Below are 21,493 nucleotides of genomic sequence, written 5' to 3'. Positions count from 1 at the left end.
TAGGCTACGTGAAGCGTCAACACCGGGTCATCTGTACCTGACTTTCAAAAAACATTCCACTGTCAGGAATGTCATTTCACAGAATGAAGCCAATTCGTAATCTTATAGTGGTGTGGGAAGTTAAGGATACCTTCGTCTTTATAGGTTTGTTTTATTAGTATAAAAAAAAACATATTTACCAATAATTTATGCATGCAACATTCTTTAAAATCCCCCAAATAAAACACATTTGTGAAGTTTGTTTTCTTCCATGAGAAGGCTTCTCGGTGTTGTTTTGTATTTTTTAATATTGCTGTTACGTTGGAAAGGACTCTCTTTTTTATCCGTTTTTTCTGCCTGATTTCTTGTTCCAAAAAAGAATTTCCGTACAATTTTGTCTTTTAAGTATAAATTTAAAATTAGGTTTTCATTTCTTGTTTAACAATTTCAATTGGCCCAAAAATAGATGTTTTTACAATTTTAAAGCGTTACCAAAATCTGGTTGTTTGTGGTTTCTCCTTGTGTTGGTGCTAATTCGTTTGGCTGTGAAATCTGTTGTTACTGTGGTATTGGAAAAACCTTCTCATCCGCTCTCACCACCAACATCCCTTAAAGGTCTGGTCATCATTTCTACTCCTAACGCAAAACAGTCACTGCGGGATCCGCCTGGCGGCTGATTGATCCGCATTCAACTCTCTTTTACAATATAATTTGATGGGTTTGGAAATTGAATTTGCAGATGATCATCAACATGATTGGAGTTTACAATTACAATTATAGTTATTATTTATACAACAAGTAGTTTCAATTTGGGTTGTTTGTTTTGAGTTTTTGGTTGCCTTGCTGAGTCGCAACCCTCTAAAATTTTGCACTATTTGATTGGATTTAAACTTATATAAAATTCATCGTTCTACGGTTTATAGTATAAGTATTGTGTTGTGGTTTCTTTTTAGTATTCGATGGGTAAAAAATTATGCTCTCGACTTTGTTTAGTTTTGCTTAAAGACACATCTTAATTACTTCTATACATAATATAAAGTGTTTCTCATTTTATAAGTTTTGTTTTGTTTGTTTGTTATGGTCTGTTAAATGTTTAAACACTGTATGCTTACGAAACTAACTTAACTATCTGATTTGATTTATACTTGGATTTGTATTCCATATTACATCGTACAATAGTTGTTGCTTTTGCTGTTGATTTTATGCTTAAAATTAGACATTGAATTTGGCATTTATTGCGCATACTTGATAATAATTAACATGATCTTATCTTTCCCCATAGAATTGTATAGTTATTTACAAACAATTTATCGCCTGATTTGTTGTTTACGTTTATGAAGACCACTTGCAGGAAAAACAGTGAATGTAAATTAAACTAAAGCCTTAGGAAATTTGGGATTGAATGTTTGAAAAATTCCTTAGAGCGTGCGCCTAAACTAAAGCTTTATAAACTTGTAAATGCTGGACTAGCTTTCAAAACAGAGGGCTGTACAAAAAGTGTCGTTGCTAAAAATGAAAATAAAAAAAATATATAGAGTACAATTGGAAACTAATCATAGTTTGGCACTTGGCCGGGGCAGCTTTGAATTAATTTAGAAAATATAGGTATAATAACTAGGCGTATCTAAAGGGATGATGCGTGAAGAAACCTAAAAACTATATGTGTACGCGCCGTAGAACAAAATGTTTAACTTGAGTAATATATGAGAGAAGACTACTAAGAGCTAGATTCACAGGAAACTGGACTTGATGATCATCACAAGTGTGCGGGTGTGTCATTGTTATTGTTTTTGTTGTGTGTGCTTATTCTTGCTTTAATGGATTGCAGTTGTTGCTGATGCTGCAGTTTGATTGCTGTTGTAAATGTTGGTGTTTGTGTTGTCGTTGTTTCAGTCCTTTGAGTGAATCGGTATCACATATTTATGTCCATACGGACTTTTGTACTTAATGCCACAATCACGATAGAATTTATCCGGTATACCTAGATTACATAAATACAATTTGCCACAATTGTTCGTTGATGTTGCTGCTGCTGATTTGGTAGCCGCTGCTGCTGCCGAAGTGCTAGCAATGGGCGTTGGTGTGGCGGCAGCAGACGAGGATGATGATGTTGCGGTTGATATGCCATTTAATGGTAGTATGGGTAGTATTGAGTACTTGATAGCCACCTCATTAATGCCACACGGCGGCGGGTCTACGGCAAGCACCGACGCGCTACAAAAAATGCATTATTGTAAGTTGCTTTCGAGGTTAAAGGGGGTTCACTCACCGATTTACACTGAGCCATTTCTTGATCGCATCGGATAAATTAGCGGTGTTAGTTGATAATATCACAAGATCTGGCGTGGGTAAGGCTAAAAAATGTAAAGATAAGTTTTTGATCAATTATATTTCATAGATAATTAGTAACTAACCGTCTACTGAGTAAACTATGACATTGTCGGTTGCCTTAAACAAGGAAATCTCTGGGCTGCTGCTGTGCTGCTCCAGTAGTTTGGCCTGCTCCACGTACAGAAGGACAGTAAGCCCATGCGAAGCCAGCTGGCGACCTGTGGCTGCTCCAATGTTAATTGTTCTAAAAGCAATTATGTCAGTCTCCGCCTTGAAGTTATATACACCTTTGATTAACTCACCTCATATTTTTGACGCCATCACAGATGATGACAATCTTCGGCCACTGATGGTTGTTGGCCGGCGTCAATCGCCTGGCACCGCCCAGCAGTGTAATGGCCAGATCACTGGCCCCGCGCGCCAAAATGTCGATCTGCCTCTGCAGGGAGAGGCCCGCCTTATCGGCACTTATCTCGATTTTATTACGAACGTAAGCCGGAATCGTCGGTATGATGAGACCGTCGTCCGTCACAAAATCCTGGCTGCCGTCGAACATGCTTTCGATCTGGCGCAATTGCAGTGGTTTGCTGGCCAGAATGTTCTCGTCGTGGCGGTACTTCTGTTCTGGCTTATGATGATGACTGTTTACTATGTGCCGCACCACATCTGGTTTTTGGGTCGTCGACTCGATGTCGTCCCAAATTGCCTGCTTGTCGAACAGCGCCAGATTGCCCTCAAAATCGAAATCCTCATGGATCATTGGATCATCCGCCTCGCTGCCAAAAGTCTGCTGCACCTGTTGCTGCCGCATGCTGCTCTCCCTACGCACCCTGTTCCGCTTGTTCTTTCCGTTGCCGTTGCCGTTGCCGTTCCCATTTCCATTGGTATAAGAACCATTTCCGTTGCCGTTTCCATTGTTATTGGCGTTGCCATTCCTTCTTCCATTTCCATTTGCATTCCCATAGCTGGAGGCTGCGTTCTGCTTGTAAAAGCCATCTCCGTTGCTGACGATATCAATGGGTTTGCTGCTGCCCAACGACAAGCCAGCCGCCTCGCCACTGTCCCCGCTGCTGCTGCAGTAACTTTCCCGTGTGTTGCTCACGTAAGCGCCCAGTTTTACCTCAACTTTCGGCGGTATCATGTTGCCAAAAAAGGCGGCCACGCTGTTTGGAGTCGTTGACATCTGCGGCTGTTGCTGTGCACTGGACGCACGGGATGTTTGCGGTGTTCTGGATGACGAAACAAATATAAAAGTTAGATGGAATGCTTTCAAATAGTCTCAGTTGGCACAACACTTATCATAAACGGCTGTTGCCTTTTAATCTAAGTATCAAAGGTTATTTATCTGGGTGGTAAATTTAAACATAAAAATAGCTTAAAAATAAACTAGATAGCTAAAACAGTAGCAGTGCACAGTGATGAAACGGCACAAAAAAAAAAAAAACAAACAGCAAGTTGCTATATTACCTTCGGGTGCCATTTGAGCCGTTGGTCTCGATAAGCTTCAGCTGATGCATCTTATCGCTTAGCGCCGAGTTGAAGTTGCCACGTGAGCCTGAAGAACTCGAAGCTCCCCCAACCGGTCCCCGTCCATTGTCGTTGGCCCGTGAGCGCGGCGTCAATGGCAAATCCTGTTCTCGTTCCTGCTCCTGAAACTGCTGTTTCTGTTGCTGCTGCTGCTGAAGCTGGAGTTGCTGCTGCTTGCCTAGGATGTTTGAGAAGTGGGGTAGCTTGACGGGCGTGGGCTTGTTTATCACTGGCGGAGGTGCCGTGTGCCCATCCAGATCTTGCTTCACGGGCTCGATGAGATCGATGCTGCGGATGTCCGTGCACTTGAGGACCACCTCGGCGTTCTGCTTGCGCAGCGGCACGCCATTGCGGAAGGCCCGTACAATGGTGATCTCCTCGGCAGAGATCTGCTTGATCAGGCCCTGGAAGACGCCCAGGACCTCGTCGCAGGCTATAGACACCGCACAGCCGATCCAGTCTTGATCCGTCGGACCCATGTAACCAGTTTTCGGTACTACCGCTGCGAATGCGACAACGCGTTGGATCGGCTCCTTCTTCCCTGGCTAATGTTCGTTCGAAATGTTTGGTGGCCCGCGAAGAGCTGCTTGTTGTTGTTTTCTTTTCTAATACGCAATTTCGCACTAACTACGCACCACGCACCTCTCTTCCTCTTCTTCCTGCTGCTGCACAGCCGTTGATTTGAGTGTTTTGATGGCTTAAAGTCAGGTGTTTTTGGGTTTTTTGGCTTTGCGGTCAAGGGTTATGATATTCTGTCTCTTTAAATCGATAAATGCACCAACCGTTGCAACACTTTGAGGCTAAAACTTATTGGATTCCTCGTTTCATTGGGATTTTCACTGCTTGCGTGTGGCCGTTCGTCGGTGTTCGGATAATACCCAATAATACCCAAACTCGATGCGTGGCAAATGCGTTTATTTACGAGATTTGTAATCAAAAAATTGCTAAAAAGTTCATGGTTTTAGGAAGCCTAACTCATTTTGATAAACATTTCGCGTAATAAAAGCCTGCGAGATATGTTATGAATTTAACAAGTTTTCGCTTAACTGTAAAGGCTGCTAGGTACTTTGGTATGTTCTCAGTTTGCATACACGGTCACTCTGGCAGTTTTGTTCTGGATTTTGTCGCTGTTTTGTGTATTTCTCCTATCCGGTGTTTAAATTTTATTTTATACTTCGCGTGCAACATATATACAGGCAGCTATAGCCGACCGATATCGGCGATTGAGGCATGTGCGCCGCTGAAGCGGTCAAAGTGTTAATCGTTTGTATAGTGAGCAGTGTATAATTTGCCGTGTGATAGAATACGTGATGATTTTCCGCAAATAGTGGATAAAGGCGAGCCCACACGCATACCAGTGCAAAATATATACATAAATCGGCCGAAAATATAGTGCCCCGTGTTTGTGCGTGTGTAAACGTAAGTGAAAAACTTGGGCGAAACTTTATGCTAACCATAAACGGTCTACAAAGAAATGGCTTCGCGCTTGGCTAATTATCAAGAAAATGTTTGGCTTTTGTGCTCTATCACCCACACCTCGCTCACACAACACACACACACACACACGACCTGACACACACGCATGCACGGGGGCAGGGCGGCAGACAGAGATGGCATCTAGCACAAGTACCGTTGTGCACTTTGTTTGCCGTCTTTGTTGTCTGTTCGCTTTTCTTTGCTTTGCTTCTCCACTCCCTTCCTCCTCTTGACACATTGTGGCAGCCTCCTCTTGTTCTCTTTCGTGTCATTTATCGCTTAATTTGCACTTCCGCTTTGCACTTACTCACCTTCTCTCCTTCCCTCTATCTTTCATTGCAGAAGCTTCACTAGAAAGAAAACAACCAACAACAACACAACAATGTCGGCACGTTCCAGCGGTTTGGTGGCCGCGGCGGCCATTCCCGCCCCCTCATCTTCTTCCGCAGCGGCCGGCGGCGACGTGCCACGCCCACCGCCCCGCCGACGGGCGGCCTCTGTTGCAGGACAACAGCAAACGCGGCAGGAATTTGGAAACGGACACACTCCTCGCAGATCGTTGGCAGCAGTGGTAAGTTTGCATAAGTGCAAGTGACAAGTGCAACTTCTTACAACAGAGGAGTATAGTGAAACCACCTAAAGGTTGCAACCTTATTTCACAACCCATCGAAATCGTAGAAAGGTGCATGTGGGTCCACTCTGATTGAGAAACTAAGCTTTTACGATTAATACAGCTGAGTCAACACATTATGGGTTATACAACCGCATACGTATTAAAATAAGGTACCATAACACCAAATAGTGACCCTGCACTTAGTTAGTATGTTGATCAATTTTGAATAGATAGTAAGGCATTACTTTCTATGACATCTTATAAGATACTCTTATCAATTGGTTGCAAAGTGACTAATCAATAAATGTGTCTCTCTTTAAAGAGTCTAAATGTTGTCTTATCAGAACTAAACCAACCAATTCCTATTTCTATTCCTACTACCCATAATGTATCCACCATTTTTCGGTGTGAAAAATTGAAAAAGTATTTATCAACGCGTGCTGCAGGGGGATTTTGTCGTGTTTATCAGTGACTCCGCTGTATTTTTGTTTCCTTTTTTACGATGTTTTCACTATTAATCTAATCTGCAGCTTGCCAAACAGTTGAGTCGTGTAGATGGGCCATGTAGATTCCACTTCACTCATGTTTGATAAAATATGGTATACTATATGGTGTGAAAAGTAGGAGATCTTCAATTCCTTCAGATTGCGAAAAGCATGAAATCTTTACTTACTCTTATCCAATCACTAGCTAAGACGATGTAAAGACCATTGTGACCATTAAGTAAGATGTTGTATATAAGAAGTGACTTGCATTAGACTTGGCCTTTCATAGTAGAAAGCGTTACCTTCAAGTGGAAGAAGCGATAATACTGAATATTATAATTCATCGTTAAGTCATTGTTTACTTTAACCAATTACTTTATAACATTAAAGAAGAAGTAGCCTTCTTGCGGATTTTATAAAAGCTAAACGCAACTTTTGGTTTGCACTTTTCGCAGAAGGGTGCCAAGAAAAGTATTATAAATCCGCCAGAGAATAAACTGGCATCATTGTTGTTTACTTAGTGTCTGGAATGGGCTATTCCATTGTTTTGCTCACTTGTATAAACAAATAATTCGCTCGCCATCTCAGACCGAACGGAAACTAAACTAATTTATTTATCTTAATTCGCCAGAAAATGCTAGCCACTTGAGCAGTCATCGGCATCTTCGAAGCTAATTTAATTTATCAACACAATTCTTGGCCGCCGCCTCTTGAATGTTGTGTGCGTACACTTTATGGCTTTCTGGCTGCACAGAGAAAAACATTGTATACAATTGTTTTTACTTATGATACCTATCTATGTTCAATTGTTTATAGAAATATTTCAAATTCTGAAGTTCTAACAAAATATAATAATATATTATTTTTATGATTTTTAGCCTTTCTAAATTTTTGTATGGCCTAAAATTTTGTTCTGTGGTTAGTTACTTCCCTTTTTTAGTATCTCAGTTTGGTTGTCGAATTCTCAGTTTGCTTTCACTCAATAATTTAACGGCACTCGAATTCTGTTTACCCAGCTCATTGACGCGTTGTCAGAAATGATCGAAATTCCTGGCCACAAAAAAAGGGAAGGTGCATGAATGAATGGCTTATCTTCATTAGGACGGCCGGCAAACGTTGTAAGCCCCCGCTAATTGAGCTCTGTTATTTGGGTTATTTAATCCAATTTGCACGTATGCCGGCAAGTGGTGACGTCGGCCAATCGACGAACTTGTCAGTCCACTCGACGTCACGATTTCCTTAGCAAATTGCCCTAATGGGCCGCTAATCAGTCAACAGTTGACCAACTACAACGTTTATTTTCATTTAAATTCCTTGCGTCATCAGCTCCTGGAGCAGTCTATTGTCCATAATGTCAATTATATGTGATAATGCGCTATTAAGCTGAACAACATTAATGGAAATGGGGGATTCCGAATCCAAAGTGCGAACTCCACACAGATACGCACTCACACATAGATACTTCTACTCAGCGCGACTCACGGCGCAGCCGATCAGCTGTTTTTGTTTTGTTTTGCTTTAGGACACTTGTTCGACTGTTGTTGGCAGCTGTCAAAAGTGGGAGTGAGAAAACGCGAGAGCGAGTGGAGGAGAAAAAAGAGTAAATGGGTTTAGCTGTCACTTTGAAAAGCTTTCAGCCAACCGCTCGAGGCTGGTGCTTTAGTGTTGAAAAAGGTATTGAGTTCTGTTTTGGTATTTTTTGTTTATAAAAAAAGAAATTCATTTTATATGGCTAATTTGAATACTTTTTGTGACCTCTTATAAAAATCCTCTATGTATGTACGTACACTGCAAGTCATCTAGTTGCTTTGTAATATTTTAAATATATAAATTGTACCGGTGAAGCCGGCCGTCAGGTTAATAATTATCTGATCTTACGGTCACACTAGGCCGATGAAAGCTCTGCGTTGGGGCAGCCTTTTAGCACTCGCGCTGGCCACACTTTTCGGGGGAGCTGCCTTCATTTTAGCTTAGAACGCGAAAGCGCCAAGTTCCGTGTTTTGCGCTGCGGCTGCCGACCAGTGTTGCTGTTGCTGTTCCGCTCGCACCCACGACCGCACACACACTCGCTGCGGGAGCGAGCGAGAGAGGCAGACATTTACTCAGAACATGTTTTCGCAATAGTGTTTGTGTGCCGTTTGTTATTGTTGTTATTGTTTCCATCGCTTAGGGCCGTTAATAAAAGATAAATAAGTGAATAATTGAATTATAAATATTGTAGAGTGTACCACCACACACGCACAAATCGGCAAATCGGTGGATTATATAGATAAATGTATTGCACAGTACCCCTGAAATGTGTTAATTATATAAAAAAAGCAGTAAATAAGCGTACGTATCGTAGAGCAACAGTTCACGCTCGACACAATCGAGAAATCTTAATTCAAATCAAATGCAGAAAAAATTTCCCCATTTCTCTCGTCTTTCGCGCGGCCCTATTAGTCATACAGAGCAAAAAAAAAATTGGAATGTGAGCCTAATGCTGCCCTGCCCCCTTTGGCCCTAACCAACATTGCGTATACGCAATAAACATAATAAAAACAAAACGGCAATTGTTGTGGAACCTGTTCCCTTTTTGTCGCCGTATGCAGCTTGCAGCTTAGCAAAAAGCAAAATCGAAAAGCTCGTCGAGATACCAAAATAAATCTTGTGTGCGCCAAAACCGTGAAAACCAAGTAAAAAGAACGCAAAAAAGGCTGCAAGAATATGAAATTCCTTTCTGACCAACTCGTTTTGGGCAGTTGAAACCGCCAAACACGGTTAACATTCGTATGCTCTGTGTGTTTGTTTATTTTATAACTCTCGCAATTTATTGTTCAATTTAGTTTGAGAGGCGTGCACGAAAACTAACACAAACGCGAAACGTAAACAGCGGAAGAAAAATCGGCAGTGAATAAAGTCCAAATCGGAGGCAAAATCCAAAAACAAATCCAAATCGAAATCAAAATCAAAATCCCCATCAAAATACAGTAAAAATGGCCGAGTCAACAACCACATCGCCATCGGTGACGAGCGAAGATGGCCAAATCCATGGCTACAATAACAGTGATGTAAGTAACTGGCGAGAGCATCGCCGCTCTTCTCTCTCGTCACTACGTGAAAATGGTACATATGCAAATGCTCGAGCCTCTGTGTCAGTGTGTGAGTGTGCTCATTTTCTTGTACCGCTAATTGAGCCGCCTTTGATGTGCCTCACGTTCAGACCGTCCCTCCCCCCGCCGCCCTTCAATCAGTAATCTCCTTCGCATTCTCCTCTAAATCTCTAGAGATTTTCCGGCTAATGAGATTTTTCGAACAGATATGGGAAAACATCAAATAAGATCGGTTAAACGCCTAGTACAATATACAGGATAAGAGGATATCTGCCTGATCGGATATAATTATTTATATGACACTTTGGTCTCGAATGCCTGGCACACTTTTCAATTGATACAAAAAATGGATTCTAAGGTCTTTCTCAACAGCTTTAATATATAATATGTAAATAATTGGTAAATTTTTACTGATAACACACAGAAATATTTATAATTAATTTTTGATGGCGCTGATATGCCAACAGTTGACCCTTAGAGATTGCTCAATTTGTATTTTACCCATTTATATTTTAACGAATAATTTATCTACCCGATAACAGAAGCTTATATTTTGAACTTACAGACGTCATAGACATACATATATATCGCCGTCACATTAGAACAATTTATTTATAGTCCTACATTTATTTGACATATACATACAATGTGCCATGCCTTATAAAGTGATAATTTTTCTATATTATTGTGGCTAGTTCTTTCTGGTTATTGCCTCTAAAAATAGTTATTTTTTAAGAACTTATCTTGTCAACTGGCATCTAACCCAGATGCACGGCAGAATGTCGATTTGAGTAATGAATTTGCATTGACCTCTGGAAATAGTGGCAAGTGATGGGTGGCAACCAATCAATTAGGTTAATGGCAGCGACTACGCTTAAGGCCACATTCTGTTTTGGCCCGAAGAATTTTCACTCTGCCCTATGTGCGCATTAAAAAACGTAACAATTGATATTCGAGCTTGTTTAATTTCGCTGTTGACTGGTATTTATTATCTCCCATCAGCCTTGCGCTTAAGCCGTCTGTTTGAACAGCAGAGGAAACAAATGCTAAGAGCAACAGAAATGGGCTTCTGTCGAGCGCGTTGACTTCTTTTGGCCACCAAAACGCTTCCTCTCTTCTTCGGTTTTGCTTATCAGCGCGCACAGCTGAATGATTATTCACATATATATTTTTATAATTCATTATTCATTCAGTGGGCACGGAAATAAAAGTGGATGCAGACGCAGACTATGGCAAATGCGAAATAGTTTGAGCAGGGCGGAAAACTGGCGATTGAATGGACTGATGTGATGATGGCAGGGAAACGAAGAAAGAGCACCCCGTTGGTTGTACACATGTCACATGGTCGAGCGAATGGTAAAGCCAACTCCGATAATGGACATTTGGCTATGTGCCTATTGATAACCGATTTCGGCCACGATTTCAGCTTTCCAATAGCCAAGAAAATTGAGACCGTATCAGTGGGATTCGTGATTAAAAAGTGCACACAAAGCACGGTTAAAAACAATAAGTGGGCGGGTTTGGCTAAGGTGAGCTATGCGTTTTTAAGAGGAAATGTTTTGGAAAATGCATATTAACAAACGACCACTGCGCTACAGATTTACTCACAATTATTTATTATTATTTAATAACGATTAAGAGCCAAACGGAATTACTTTCCAAAAGATTAATTAAAGAAACGATCAGCTTTTATGACTCACTTGTTTTTACACTCTAGCAATTGATTAGACCTAAGATTTATATAGATGATATTGCAAATTTAAAGTTCCCCTAAATTATTTAATAATTCAATTTGTAAAGCCGAAAAATGGTTTGATTCAAAGTGTTACCACTGTAGGCCAGACAATTAAAGGAGGATGAAATGACAGTGCAGCGAATGTGGATCATTACGTCGGACTTGCCTTTTAATTAACGCTTTTCCTGCCATGCCCGTCTCTTTGACAAAACCAACTGTCAATCCAGCGCCAAACAGGCTTAAACCGCAAGAACCGTTTTAAGCTAATTTCCCTCGGTCCCAGATTTAATGGCTAAAAATCAATTTAATGCCAGCCACGACGTGGCTCTGTTTGTCAAAGTCTTTGAGTCAAGACAGGGAACTGTAACAGCTGCACGGGCAGTGAAGGGGTGCGACAGGATCCTGGAAGGACCTTGGAGGATTACTCGAATCCAGGGTCACCAGCTTAGGCTGATTGATTGGACCTTTTGCCCAAGCAATAATCGAGTCTGGACAACGGGGCATCTGGCATTTAATAATGCGCATTAGCTTATTTTGCTCATCAATATACTGTGTGTACTTAATGGCATTACCCCATTATTGTGATATAGTTCGTGGTAAGAAGAGCACTTACAGTTTATCAAACAATTTTGATAAAATCCGACGAAGAACTGCGGTACTAGAAACATTCGTCATCAAAATACTTATGATAATTTAATAGCTTAAAGGTAAAGAATTGCAATTGTGATCTTTAGACCACATTTATTATTTTTAATGAATATTCCTACAAGTTTTATATACTTTACAGTAACTTGCGATTTTGCTCACAGCTTTTTCTCTCTGTACATTTAATTATTGCACAAGTGGGAAAAGCCGCGGCTATTTTAAAGAGCTAGCCCCACGCGGTGAAAATCAATAGCACAAGTTCATGGAAAATGCGGAACTGGCAGCCACTGGCATAAATAAAACTACAACCCGTCACAGAAACGGAACAAAAACAGAAACAGAACGGAATAGTTCCCCACAGCGTGTACGAAATGGCACATGTAATATAAGGTCTAGAAACCAACTCAGTCAGGGTCATCAGGCGGCCAACAAGCCGCAACATGCGAGCCTCTGATATCTGATACAAGGGGGGTCGGATACACGGATATATGTACATAGATATGGCGCCGTCTGGTCAGCCACCAAAGAGGGCAGCGGGGCACTCGGGTTTGCTCCTCACTTTATAAACAATGTCGGCAAATTGAATATTTAATGGGAAAGCCTTTTAATGGCCACAAGTGCTAGCTCTCAGCCGAGATGAGTGGATGAAATGGGTTATGTTTGCCTTGGAAGAATGCACAAAGTTTGCTGCTCCCCAATCCCCAAATTGTGGGTGGTTGCGGGCTGGAGGTGATGCTAAGTGGTTAGCTCCATGCGTTTGAAGCATTTTAAGAATAATCCACATATGAGCTAAGTTAATTATTTCTTCTAAAACCACTTTATTTATATATATATATTAATAGAAACATATTATAGAATTAGCTAGTCACAGCAGTCACCAGTTTTCGACGTACAAAACACGGTTCTGCCATTAAAATCCACTACAATTAGTGCTAAAATTTATTTACAAAGCTTTAATAATCCTACTATTTAATTTATGGCACGAAAAGCCCCTAAGTTTTGAGGTCTGCCATCAAACTCTCGCTCAATTAACCCAATTCTGTGCTCTCAAGCCGCTCTAATATCGCCACAAAGTACGTTTGGGTGGGGGAAATGTATTTTTGAGGGATGCCTAAAATTGTGTTTCGCATTTCAACGAGAAATGCCAACTGCAAACTGGGCCGCAACCGCAATTCTAGACCCGAGAGCCCCCGAGGCCCGTAGTGAATCACAACACGCAATTTAGCTCAAGTTTGGGCCGCATTCTCTGCACTAGACAATTGCTTGATGACTCTCTTGAACTTCTACGCCCCTTTTCTGGGACACGGTGCTCGTGTCAAGGTCGTGGGAATTATCTGGCCGCGAATGAAAAAGCAATTATGAACGCGAATGTATAATGCACATCCTTCAGGGAACATTTATGAGCAACTCGAGCGCGGTCGCAATGTCGGCCATAAAAAGCATGCAATTTTACCCAGGCCAGCATACGCGGCGTATGCGTAATCGCGGACATCAAGCATACGCTGCGTGGGCAAGGCTTATGGCCACTGCTGCGGCTTATTTATTCTCCATGTGAAATTCACCAGCCAGCTCCTCTGTGCCATTCAATTCCTGTCCGCTGTTTTTGCTCAGCGATGCGTGCACAAGTGTCTCATTTGTGAGGCTACTTTTCTACTAATTTGTATTTTTAATAACTTTCTCTTATTTTTTCCGCTTTCAGAACGACTCTGGGGACTCGTGTCACCTGCGCATCGTTGTACTCAGCGGCCAGTCGCTCGCCAAAAAGGATATATTCGGCGCCAGGTGAGTGAATCAGCTGCTAATTAAGCCAATTATAAGGGGGATAACTGAATTGAATGCTTTCATCCACAGCGACCCGTATGTCAGAATCGATTTGAACACAATCAACGGTGATATTAATATTGACTCTGTTTTGACGAAGACCAAAAAGAAGGTAAACACAAAACCCCTTGCAGCATTAAGCCGTCTTATGTTGGGTGACAAGGGCAGTCGGAGAAGTTTGTCTTATCGATTATGTTTGGCGCTTACTGACACATTACCAAATTAAAGGTGCAAGGGAAGACCACTTGGCCCTGATTGTTCGTTCATAAATGTAAATCACACAGTGGTTATCAGTGTGCTGTTGTCTTTATGACTAACGCTTTAGATATCTACTTTGCGGATCAAACACAGGTTTTTTTAGATTACGAGTTTTTAAAGAGTAGAACACCTTTTTCGGAAGTGAGTTCCAGGTTTAATAGTCTTAGATAACACGAAAAACGGATTGTGAACATCGTGATCTCTCTTGAGCTGTTTATTAGGTATACTTATGATTTAATCACAGCATACATGCACCGTCTATCCATAACCAATGCTAATTCATTTGATCTATTTCTCCACAGACACTGAATCCAATCTGGAATGAAGAGTTCATATTTAGAGTAAGTTAGCAAGCATGCCACATAAGTTATTGTATCACCTACTAACTAATCGTTGTTACTATTTTTCAACAGGTTAAACCGTCTGAGCATAAGCTTGTGTTTCAAGTATTTGACGAGAATCGCCTGACACGCGACGACTTCCTGGGCATGGTGGAGCTGACCCTGGTGAATCTGCCCACGGAGCAGGAGGGCCGTACCATCGGAGACCAAAGCTACACTCTGCGCCCGCGCAGGTCAGTAGGGTAGGTTTATATCATTTGCAGTTTGATTTTGTTTCTTTAATTTCAGTTGATTTACACACAACTACATAGCCATAAAATCTAGTTATGTATAAAAAACAGAAAACCAAAAAACCAAAACTAAGGCAGAATTGTTAATAGATTGGTGAAGAAGGCTAAGATCTCGTCTAAGTCCCCAGCCCGTAGAGATTCTGTTGTAGTGCTATAGAGTTTACGTGTTTTGCTTTCCGGCCTTACCTTGTTTGTTGTTTATCACCACGCCCCTACCGCCCAAGTGCAGTCTTCAATTGCAATTATAATTTGCAAATGTATTTGTCGTAATCGTAGTAGAACACTCCACATACCCTTGACTAGAATAGAATCGCTTTTCAATCGAACATTAACTGCTACTCACAACTTTAAGACCACATGACAGAGCAGGAAAATGCCACACAAATGGAGCTTATTAATAAAAACACTGCTTACTTGTAGAGGTTAAATGTACGTATGGTTGGAGCCTATTTTCAATATCTGACTTATTGCAGTGTCAATACATTTCATATATGGGTAATAATTACCTATTGTGTACTTCTATTGTTAACTTGCAATATCTCGTTCTTTTATAACTAAATGTAATTCATATACAATGCTCTTCCCATTTCTTTTATATTTAACCCTGTTTGTCATATAACTATTTTGAAAAGTGAGTCACCCACTTTCAAGAATGTAGTCGATTAAATATTTGGTTGATTAAGAGTTTGCTTATCGTGTGTTGTCTTCCTTATTGGCTTTCATTAAAGTGAAAGCGGCCTTAAAGTTGTGAAACGCGTCGTAATCCATAGTAACCCATATGTATCTGCATTTGTGTATTCGCTGTTGAGTTTATTTTTAGTTGACGCTTAGTATAAAACTTATTGTTTTTAACTCGTACGCGTCTGTGTTTCTCCCGTGTGGGCCTGGCATTGGTGGCGTTGGCGGTGTCTGTGCACGTGTGGCTCATTAAAATTTATCTTCTCCCCTGCCCTTCGCCCAGCAGCGCCAAATCCCGCATCAAGGGCACCCTGCGCATCTACCACGCCTTCATCCGGGAGACGCGGGAGCAGAGCGAGCCATCTAGTGGCAATAGCGATGGCGAGTGGGAGCACGTGGAGGCCACCAACGCCGGTGAGACGTCCGCCCAGCCGGTGAGTGTCCTTATTCCCTTTGAAATGCAAATAATAATCGTGCGGCATTCCCGCTCCGCAGCACCCCTTTCCTACTGGTGGCCACGATGCCCTACCCGCTGGATGGGAGGAGCGCCAGGATGCCAACGGGCGCACGTACTATGTGAATCACACGGCAAGGACGACGCAATGGGAGAGGCCTACTGTGTAAGTTGGGTGTGCAGATATGTGCTTAAATCAGAAAGACTGTTCCCTAAATTTCACTAAAGAATACGTACTTGAGTAAGCCGTTTTGTGGTTTCTGTAAACATTTACATCAACTTGATTTTGGTTCGCTTAACATTTGATTTTAGGGAACAGCTTCTTACAAAGTAAATAATTATAATCCACCGTTTGCTTAACATATCTCATGGTATAATCCTTACACAGCTTGAACAGCAACAGTAGCCAATCCACTGACGACCAGCTGGCCTCGGATTTCCAGAGACGTTTCCACATCAGCGTGGACGATACGGAGTCTGGACGTTCGGCGGTAAGTGGAAAAGCTTGGATATGTAATCCCTAGGGGGCACTTTTAAGTTTAAGTTGGTTAACCACAGGACAATTTGTAAGTTGTTATATATATGTAAAGTCAAAGATGTTTAACTATTTATTATGCATGTGTGATGAGCAATTGATTTGATTGATTTTTGTGCATGATCTCCTAAACTTCCACATCGAACACAAACCCATTACACAATGCACACGCAAAACGCACTCGAACCGACTAACCCAATTTGAAAACCACAAACCTCAGAGGCCGAGGAACGCTGCCCACATGGAGATTTTGGCCAGCGAGGAGAGCAGCGAGGATGAGGATGTGGCTGAGAACGGGGAGGATATGGTGGATCTTCAGAATAATCAGGCCAATTGTCTGCACTGCGGCGAACTGCATGACAATGCAGATCCAGAGGCAGAGGCAGAGGAGTACGTTGACGAGGAGGAGGATAATGCAGAGCTGCAGCCTCCAACACCTGACCCAGATCAGCCGTCAGCCACATCCCGAAGCGCGCACACTTGTGATATACTCGATAGGAACTTGTACTTGAAACGCATATTCGTAATGATAAAGTTTTTTACTGCAGACTAAGTGTATCGCTAGTTTCTAAACAAGATGTTAGTAGTATGGCATCAGTATTGGGAGCTAATCTTTCTAGTCGTGAGATGCCCACTGCCGTTGATCGTTGTCGTTTACCTTCACCGGGTTCACCCACTTTAGATATTGTAGAGCATTGTAGATGTGTAGTCGTCTAGTGGCCATCATTAACAATCCCCTGTATATACGTAGGACTCCATCAGTCACAATAGTATAGAGGACAATAACAATGCTGCTGGCTTAGCAAATACTCCAACAACAGCAGCAGCCTCACCGGCAACGATCTCACCATCCAACACCCCAACAAACAACAATGGAATTCCCGCACACATTGTCATGCCAAATGGCGCCGAGGAAGATCAGACAGATCACACAGTGGACCATACCAGGTTAATATCATCCGCTATGCGTTAGCACCACCCATCCAAATGATCCCTCAGCCTCTTGTCGGTATTTCGTCCGTACCCAAACAATCCTCCCAACCCCCAAGGCTCCTCCACTTCGCAGCCAGCTTCCTAACCAAACGTCAAACGTTGTGCTCTATCTTTCATGACCTCAGTTTTGTTTACAATTCCCTGCGACATCCTGTCGCCCATAGGCAGCCCGAAATCTCAGCGACCAGTTTGCAGAACGACCTGCGACCGGTGCGCGAGGCTCCCGGAGTGCCGGACTTGGCCATAACCAACCTGTTGACGCGGCGGGCCGCGCACAACATGGCCGGCGGTGCGGGACGGCAGCAACAACGGCGGCGACAGCAGATGCAAATGCATATCCAGCAGCATCAGCAGCGGCAGCAGCAACAGCAGCAGAATAGAATATTGGTTAGCAAGTCTTAAGCACACACTCATCTCACAATTAAATATGGAACCAACCACCCAAATCACTCATTTCACTTGTAGCTTGATGTGGATCATCATCAGCAGGAGCCGCAACATCGGGGTCAGAGACACCAGCAACATCAGCCATCGGTCAGCACATTTCCATCCGCACTGGTATCTTTGCACTTGTAGTCTCAAAACTTGGTTGTCTTCTCTCCTTCGGTCATTTTGGTCGGAGAATTTAAACTATTTGGCGTCTCAAAATCTGTCAGTGTTAGATAAATACACATATTTGTTTGTTTTAGGGCATGGGGGATTTCAGCGGGAGCGGGAGCGGTAAGCAACACAAATACCATTCCGGTTGCTCCCCAACATGTGTGTTTATGTTGCATGTAAACCCAAGTATATCATGGTACTTACCCTCATATTGCTTTAAACTGCAGCTTTTGAGTAATCCTAGTTTCAGCTAAGTTATTCGATTAGTTATAATATTTTGTATGTTTGCATTTGTGGCTTAACTTGTGTTTTTATAGAATTTTCAATTTGAGAATTTGCTCTTAATTTCATCAACACTTCTTTTCTGTTTCTTCCAAAACCAACAAACAAAAATACCTTACGCAATGCAATGCATCTATATGTATACATTTATGAATAAAATAATCGATCCACCAATGACTAGAATGAAGACACCGATCACACAGACAGCCACAATCCCTCTGACATCTCAGCTCCGTCCACACGACGCAATTCCGAGGAAGACAACGCAGCTGTGCCTCCCATGGAACAAGTAAAGTCGACTCCCCTCTATATTCCTATCCTAAATGCACACGAAAAACGTAAATTGATCTCCAGATGATTTATCTGCATGTGCCAAGGATTTTCGAAAAGTAGAGCTCGAGTTGAAGTGGCTAATGTTCTATGGCGATCTTGTATTGCAGAACGCTGGTGGTGAAGAGGAACCCCTGCCACCGCGCTGGTCCATGCAGGTGGCCCCCAACGGAAGGACATTCTTCATTGATCACGCGTCCCGGCGGACCACTTGGATAGATCCGCGCAACGGACGGGCCAGCCCCATGCCAAATCAGACTCGTCGCGTCGAGGACGACCTGGGTCCTTTGCCGGAAGGTTGGGAGGAGCGGGTACACACCGATGGACGCGTATTCTATATAGATCATAGTGAGCCATTCATGTTGGATTACTTTCTACAAATGTACTAACAAAACTCTGTTTGCAGACACGCGAACCACGCAGTGGGAGGATCCTCGCTTGTCCAATCCAAACATTGCCGGTCAGGCTGTGCCCTATTCTCGAGATTACAAGCAGAAATACGAGTATTTCAAGAGTCACATTAGAAAGCCTGTAAGTACATGAACTATAAAAGTCTGGTGATTACTAAAATGATTTCGTTTTTATATATTTTCCAGACAAATGTACCAAATAAATTTGAAATACGTATTCGTCGTACGTCGATACTGGAAGATTCATACAGAATTATTAGCTCGGTGACAAAGACCGATTTACTAAAGACTAAATTATGGGTAGAATTTGAAGGAGAAACTGGCTTAGGTAAGTAAATTACACTATTATTGTTGAATCCCAATAAAAGTCATGTTTTTTGATTGCAGATTATGGAGGCCTCGCCAGGGAATGGTTCTATTTATTATCAAAAGAAATGTTTAATCCGTACTACGGACTCTTCGAGTACTCGGCCATGGACAACTACACGCTCCAGATAAACAATGGCAGCGGTTTGTGCAACGAGGAGCATTTAAGTTACTTTAAGTAAGACTTTAAATTTCAAATGTAAATAGTTTTGTTAACAGTTTTACACACATCACAGATTCATTGGCCGTATTGCGGGCATGGCTGTGTATCACGGAAAGCTGCTAGATGCCTTCTTCATTCGTCCATTCTACAAGATGATGCTGCAGAAGCCCATTGACCTAAAGGACATGGAGTCTGTGGACACGGAGTACTACAACTCGCTGATGTGGATTAAGGAGAACGATCCCCGCATCCTCGAACTGACATTCTGCCTGGATGAAGACGTTTTTGGGCAGAAGAGTCAGCATGAACTTAAGCCCGGCGGCGCCAACATAGACGTGACTAATGAAAACAAGGATGAATACATAAAGTAGGTATCATCAATAATGAAATGAGATTCAATGGCTGAGACATTTGCAAATCTTAATAGATTGGTTATCGAGTGGCGCTTTGTGGCACGTGTCAAGGAGCAGATGTCGTCGTTCCTGGATGGCTTTGGATCGATTATTCCGCTGAATCTTATTAAGATTTTCGACGAGCACGAACTGGAGCTACTTATGTGTGGCATACAGAACATCGACGTGAAGGATTGGCGCGAGAATACTTTGTACAAGGGCGACTACCACATGAATCATATAATTATCCAGTGGTTCTGGAGGGCAGTACTTTCCTTCTCCAACGAGATGCGTTCTCGTCTGCTGCAATTTGTAACGGGCACTTCACGCGTGCCCATGAACGGTTTCAAGGAGCTGTACGGCTCAAATGGCCCCCAGATGTTCACCATCGAGAAGTGGGGCACTCCTAATAACTTTCCAAGGGCACATACCTGGTGAGCTGCAAGTCGACGAGGGGAAACCCCCTTGAGGTTTTTACAAACTTTTTGCTAATGATATTCTTCTACAGTTTCAATCGCCTGGACCTACCACCCTATGAGGGCTACCTGCAACTGAAGGACAAACTGATTAAGGCCATCGAGGGCAGCCAAGGATTCGCTGGAGTTGATTAATAACACCGGCAACGGGAGTGCAAGCGAATGGCTTTGGCTGGAGGTGCAGCAACAGTTTCTGCAGCGCCAGGAGGAAGAACAGCTACAACGATTCCACACATCACAAGAACCACAAGATCAACAACAACAACAACGACTTGGACAGCAGCAGCAGCGAAATGAGCGGCACAACCGCAACCTCATTGCATTCACTTGGAATAACACCGCCAGCAGATCGTGTACTTATTTGTTCGTTTGCTTTTGTATTATAATCATTTTTGCTAGTTTAGTGTTATTTCGTATGTATCTTAACTAGGCGCCAAAACTCACACACACAAAACACATACACCCTATACAAGCAGAGAAGAAAGGATCCAAATAAAGCTGCGCATGGTGAACCACACGAACCTAACAAACGAGTCCAAATTATATATAAATATATTTATTACATTGCCGACAATTGTAAAAAGTTGAGAACGTTTTACAAACTAAGAGAGAATCCAAACTAACTATTAAATCTATAGAGTCAAAAGAATATCTTGTATGTATATGCAGAGAAAACTTTTTATAATTGTTATTTTTATGCGCTATTCCTCTATACGTGCCCACAGCAAAAAACTAAAGGCGAAAAAATTAAATTAAAAACAAGTTAATATTTGTAATCTGATAAATGCATATTTTTAAACAAATTAAATTTTCTATTCTGTATAACTGTATGTGTATTCGTAATAATAATAATGTTAGTCCGTAAAAATCGCGCTTTACTATTAAATAAAAAGACAACGTAATATATATAAAAAAAAAGCCTAAAAACTAAAACTCTAAAAAATACAATCAATGTATATTGTATAAATGTTAATTATATACAGACACATTCCAAATGTTTTTGCAAAAGAGTAACTCTGCAAAAGGAGGCCTATATGATAATATGATTATTGACCGATCGGAAGTCTATCAAAATTACATTTTAAAGTCAAATTATGGTATAGAAAGCAAGGACTGGAACTTCCGCTATGAAGCCAGGAGCCCGTCAAAGAAAATGAATACCAATAAACAAGGTTAATGTTAAGTAATTCAGATCTACAGTTGTTTTTGAATTTCTGCAGA

At 41.9% G+C, this 21,493-nt stretch overlaps 2 protein-coding genes across 19 annotated transcripts; one reads left to right on the top strand and one right to left on the bottom strand.

The window, feature by feature from the left end:
• Positions 1 to 237: 237 nt before the first annotated feature.
• LOC120450301 (enhancer of mRNA-decapping protein 3) lies at positions 238 to 4,719 on the bottom strand. The gene is made up of 5 exons (XM_039633239.2): positions 3,778 to 4,719; positions 2,613 to 3,539; positions 2,394 to 2,554; positions 2,249 to 2,333; positions 238 to 2,193 (listed from the first exon to the last, which is right to left on the bottom strand). Exons 1-5 carry the CDS (start codon positions 4,314 to 4,316, stop codon positions 1,869 to 1,871), a joined length of 2,037 nt encoding a protein of 678 aa, XP_039489173.1. The 5' UTR covers positions 4,317 to 4,719; the 3' UTR covers positions 238 to 1,868.
• Positions 4,720 to 4,933: 214 nt separating this feature from the next.
• LOC120450300 (E3 ubiquitin-protein ligase Nedd-4) lies at positions 4,934 to 21,463 on the top strand. 18 transcript variants are annotated; one of them, XM_044006210.1, is made up of 20 exons: positions 4,934 to 5,065; positions 5,656 to 5,884; positions 13,583 to 13,665; positions 13,735 to 13,816; positions 14,265 to 14,303; positions 14,376 to 14,545; positions 15,555 to 15,705; positions 15,767 to 15,891; positions 16,114 to 16,216; positions 17,012 to 17,208; positions 17,379 to 17,640; positions 17,719 to 17,787; positions 18,317 to 18,424; positions 18,576 to 18,813; positions 18,872 to 18,996; positions 19,062 to 19,203; positions 19,263 to 19,419; positions 19,478 to 19,771; positions 19,832 to 20,230; positions 20,305 to 21,463. In XM_044006210.1, exons 2-20 carry the CDS (start codon positions 5,696 to 5,698, stop codon positions 20,405 to 20,407), a joined length of 3,036 nt encoding a protein of 1,011 aa, XP_043862145.1. In that variant the 5' UTR covers positions 4,934 to 5,065; positions 5,656 to 5,695; the 3' UTR covers positions 20,408 to 21,463. The 18 variants fall into 18 exon arrangements, with proteins under 18 accessions (XP_043862145.1, XP_043862147.1, XP_043862148.1 ...); XM_044006212.1 differs by having other exon boundaries at positions 4,938 to 5,256; positions 14,376 to 14,536; positions 15,558 to 15,705; XM_044006213.1 differs by having other exon boundaries at positions 4,938 to 5,256; positions 17,418 to 17,640.
• The last annotated feature ends 30 nt before the right edge of the window (positions 21,464 to 21,493 follow it).

The sequence above is a fragment of the Drosophila santomea genome, chromosome 3L, assembly GCF_016746245.2.
Source record: "Drosophila santomea strain STO CAGO 1482 chromosome 3L, Prin_Dsan_1.1, whole genome shotgun sequence".
Taxonomy (NCBI): domain Eukaryota; kingdom Metazoa; phylum Arthropoda; class Insecta; order Diptera; family Drosophilidae; genus Drosophila; species Drosophila santomea.
This window is presented reverse-complemented; position numbering and strand designations above follow the sequence as displayed.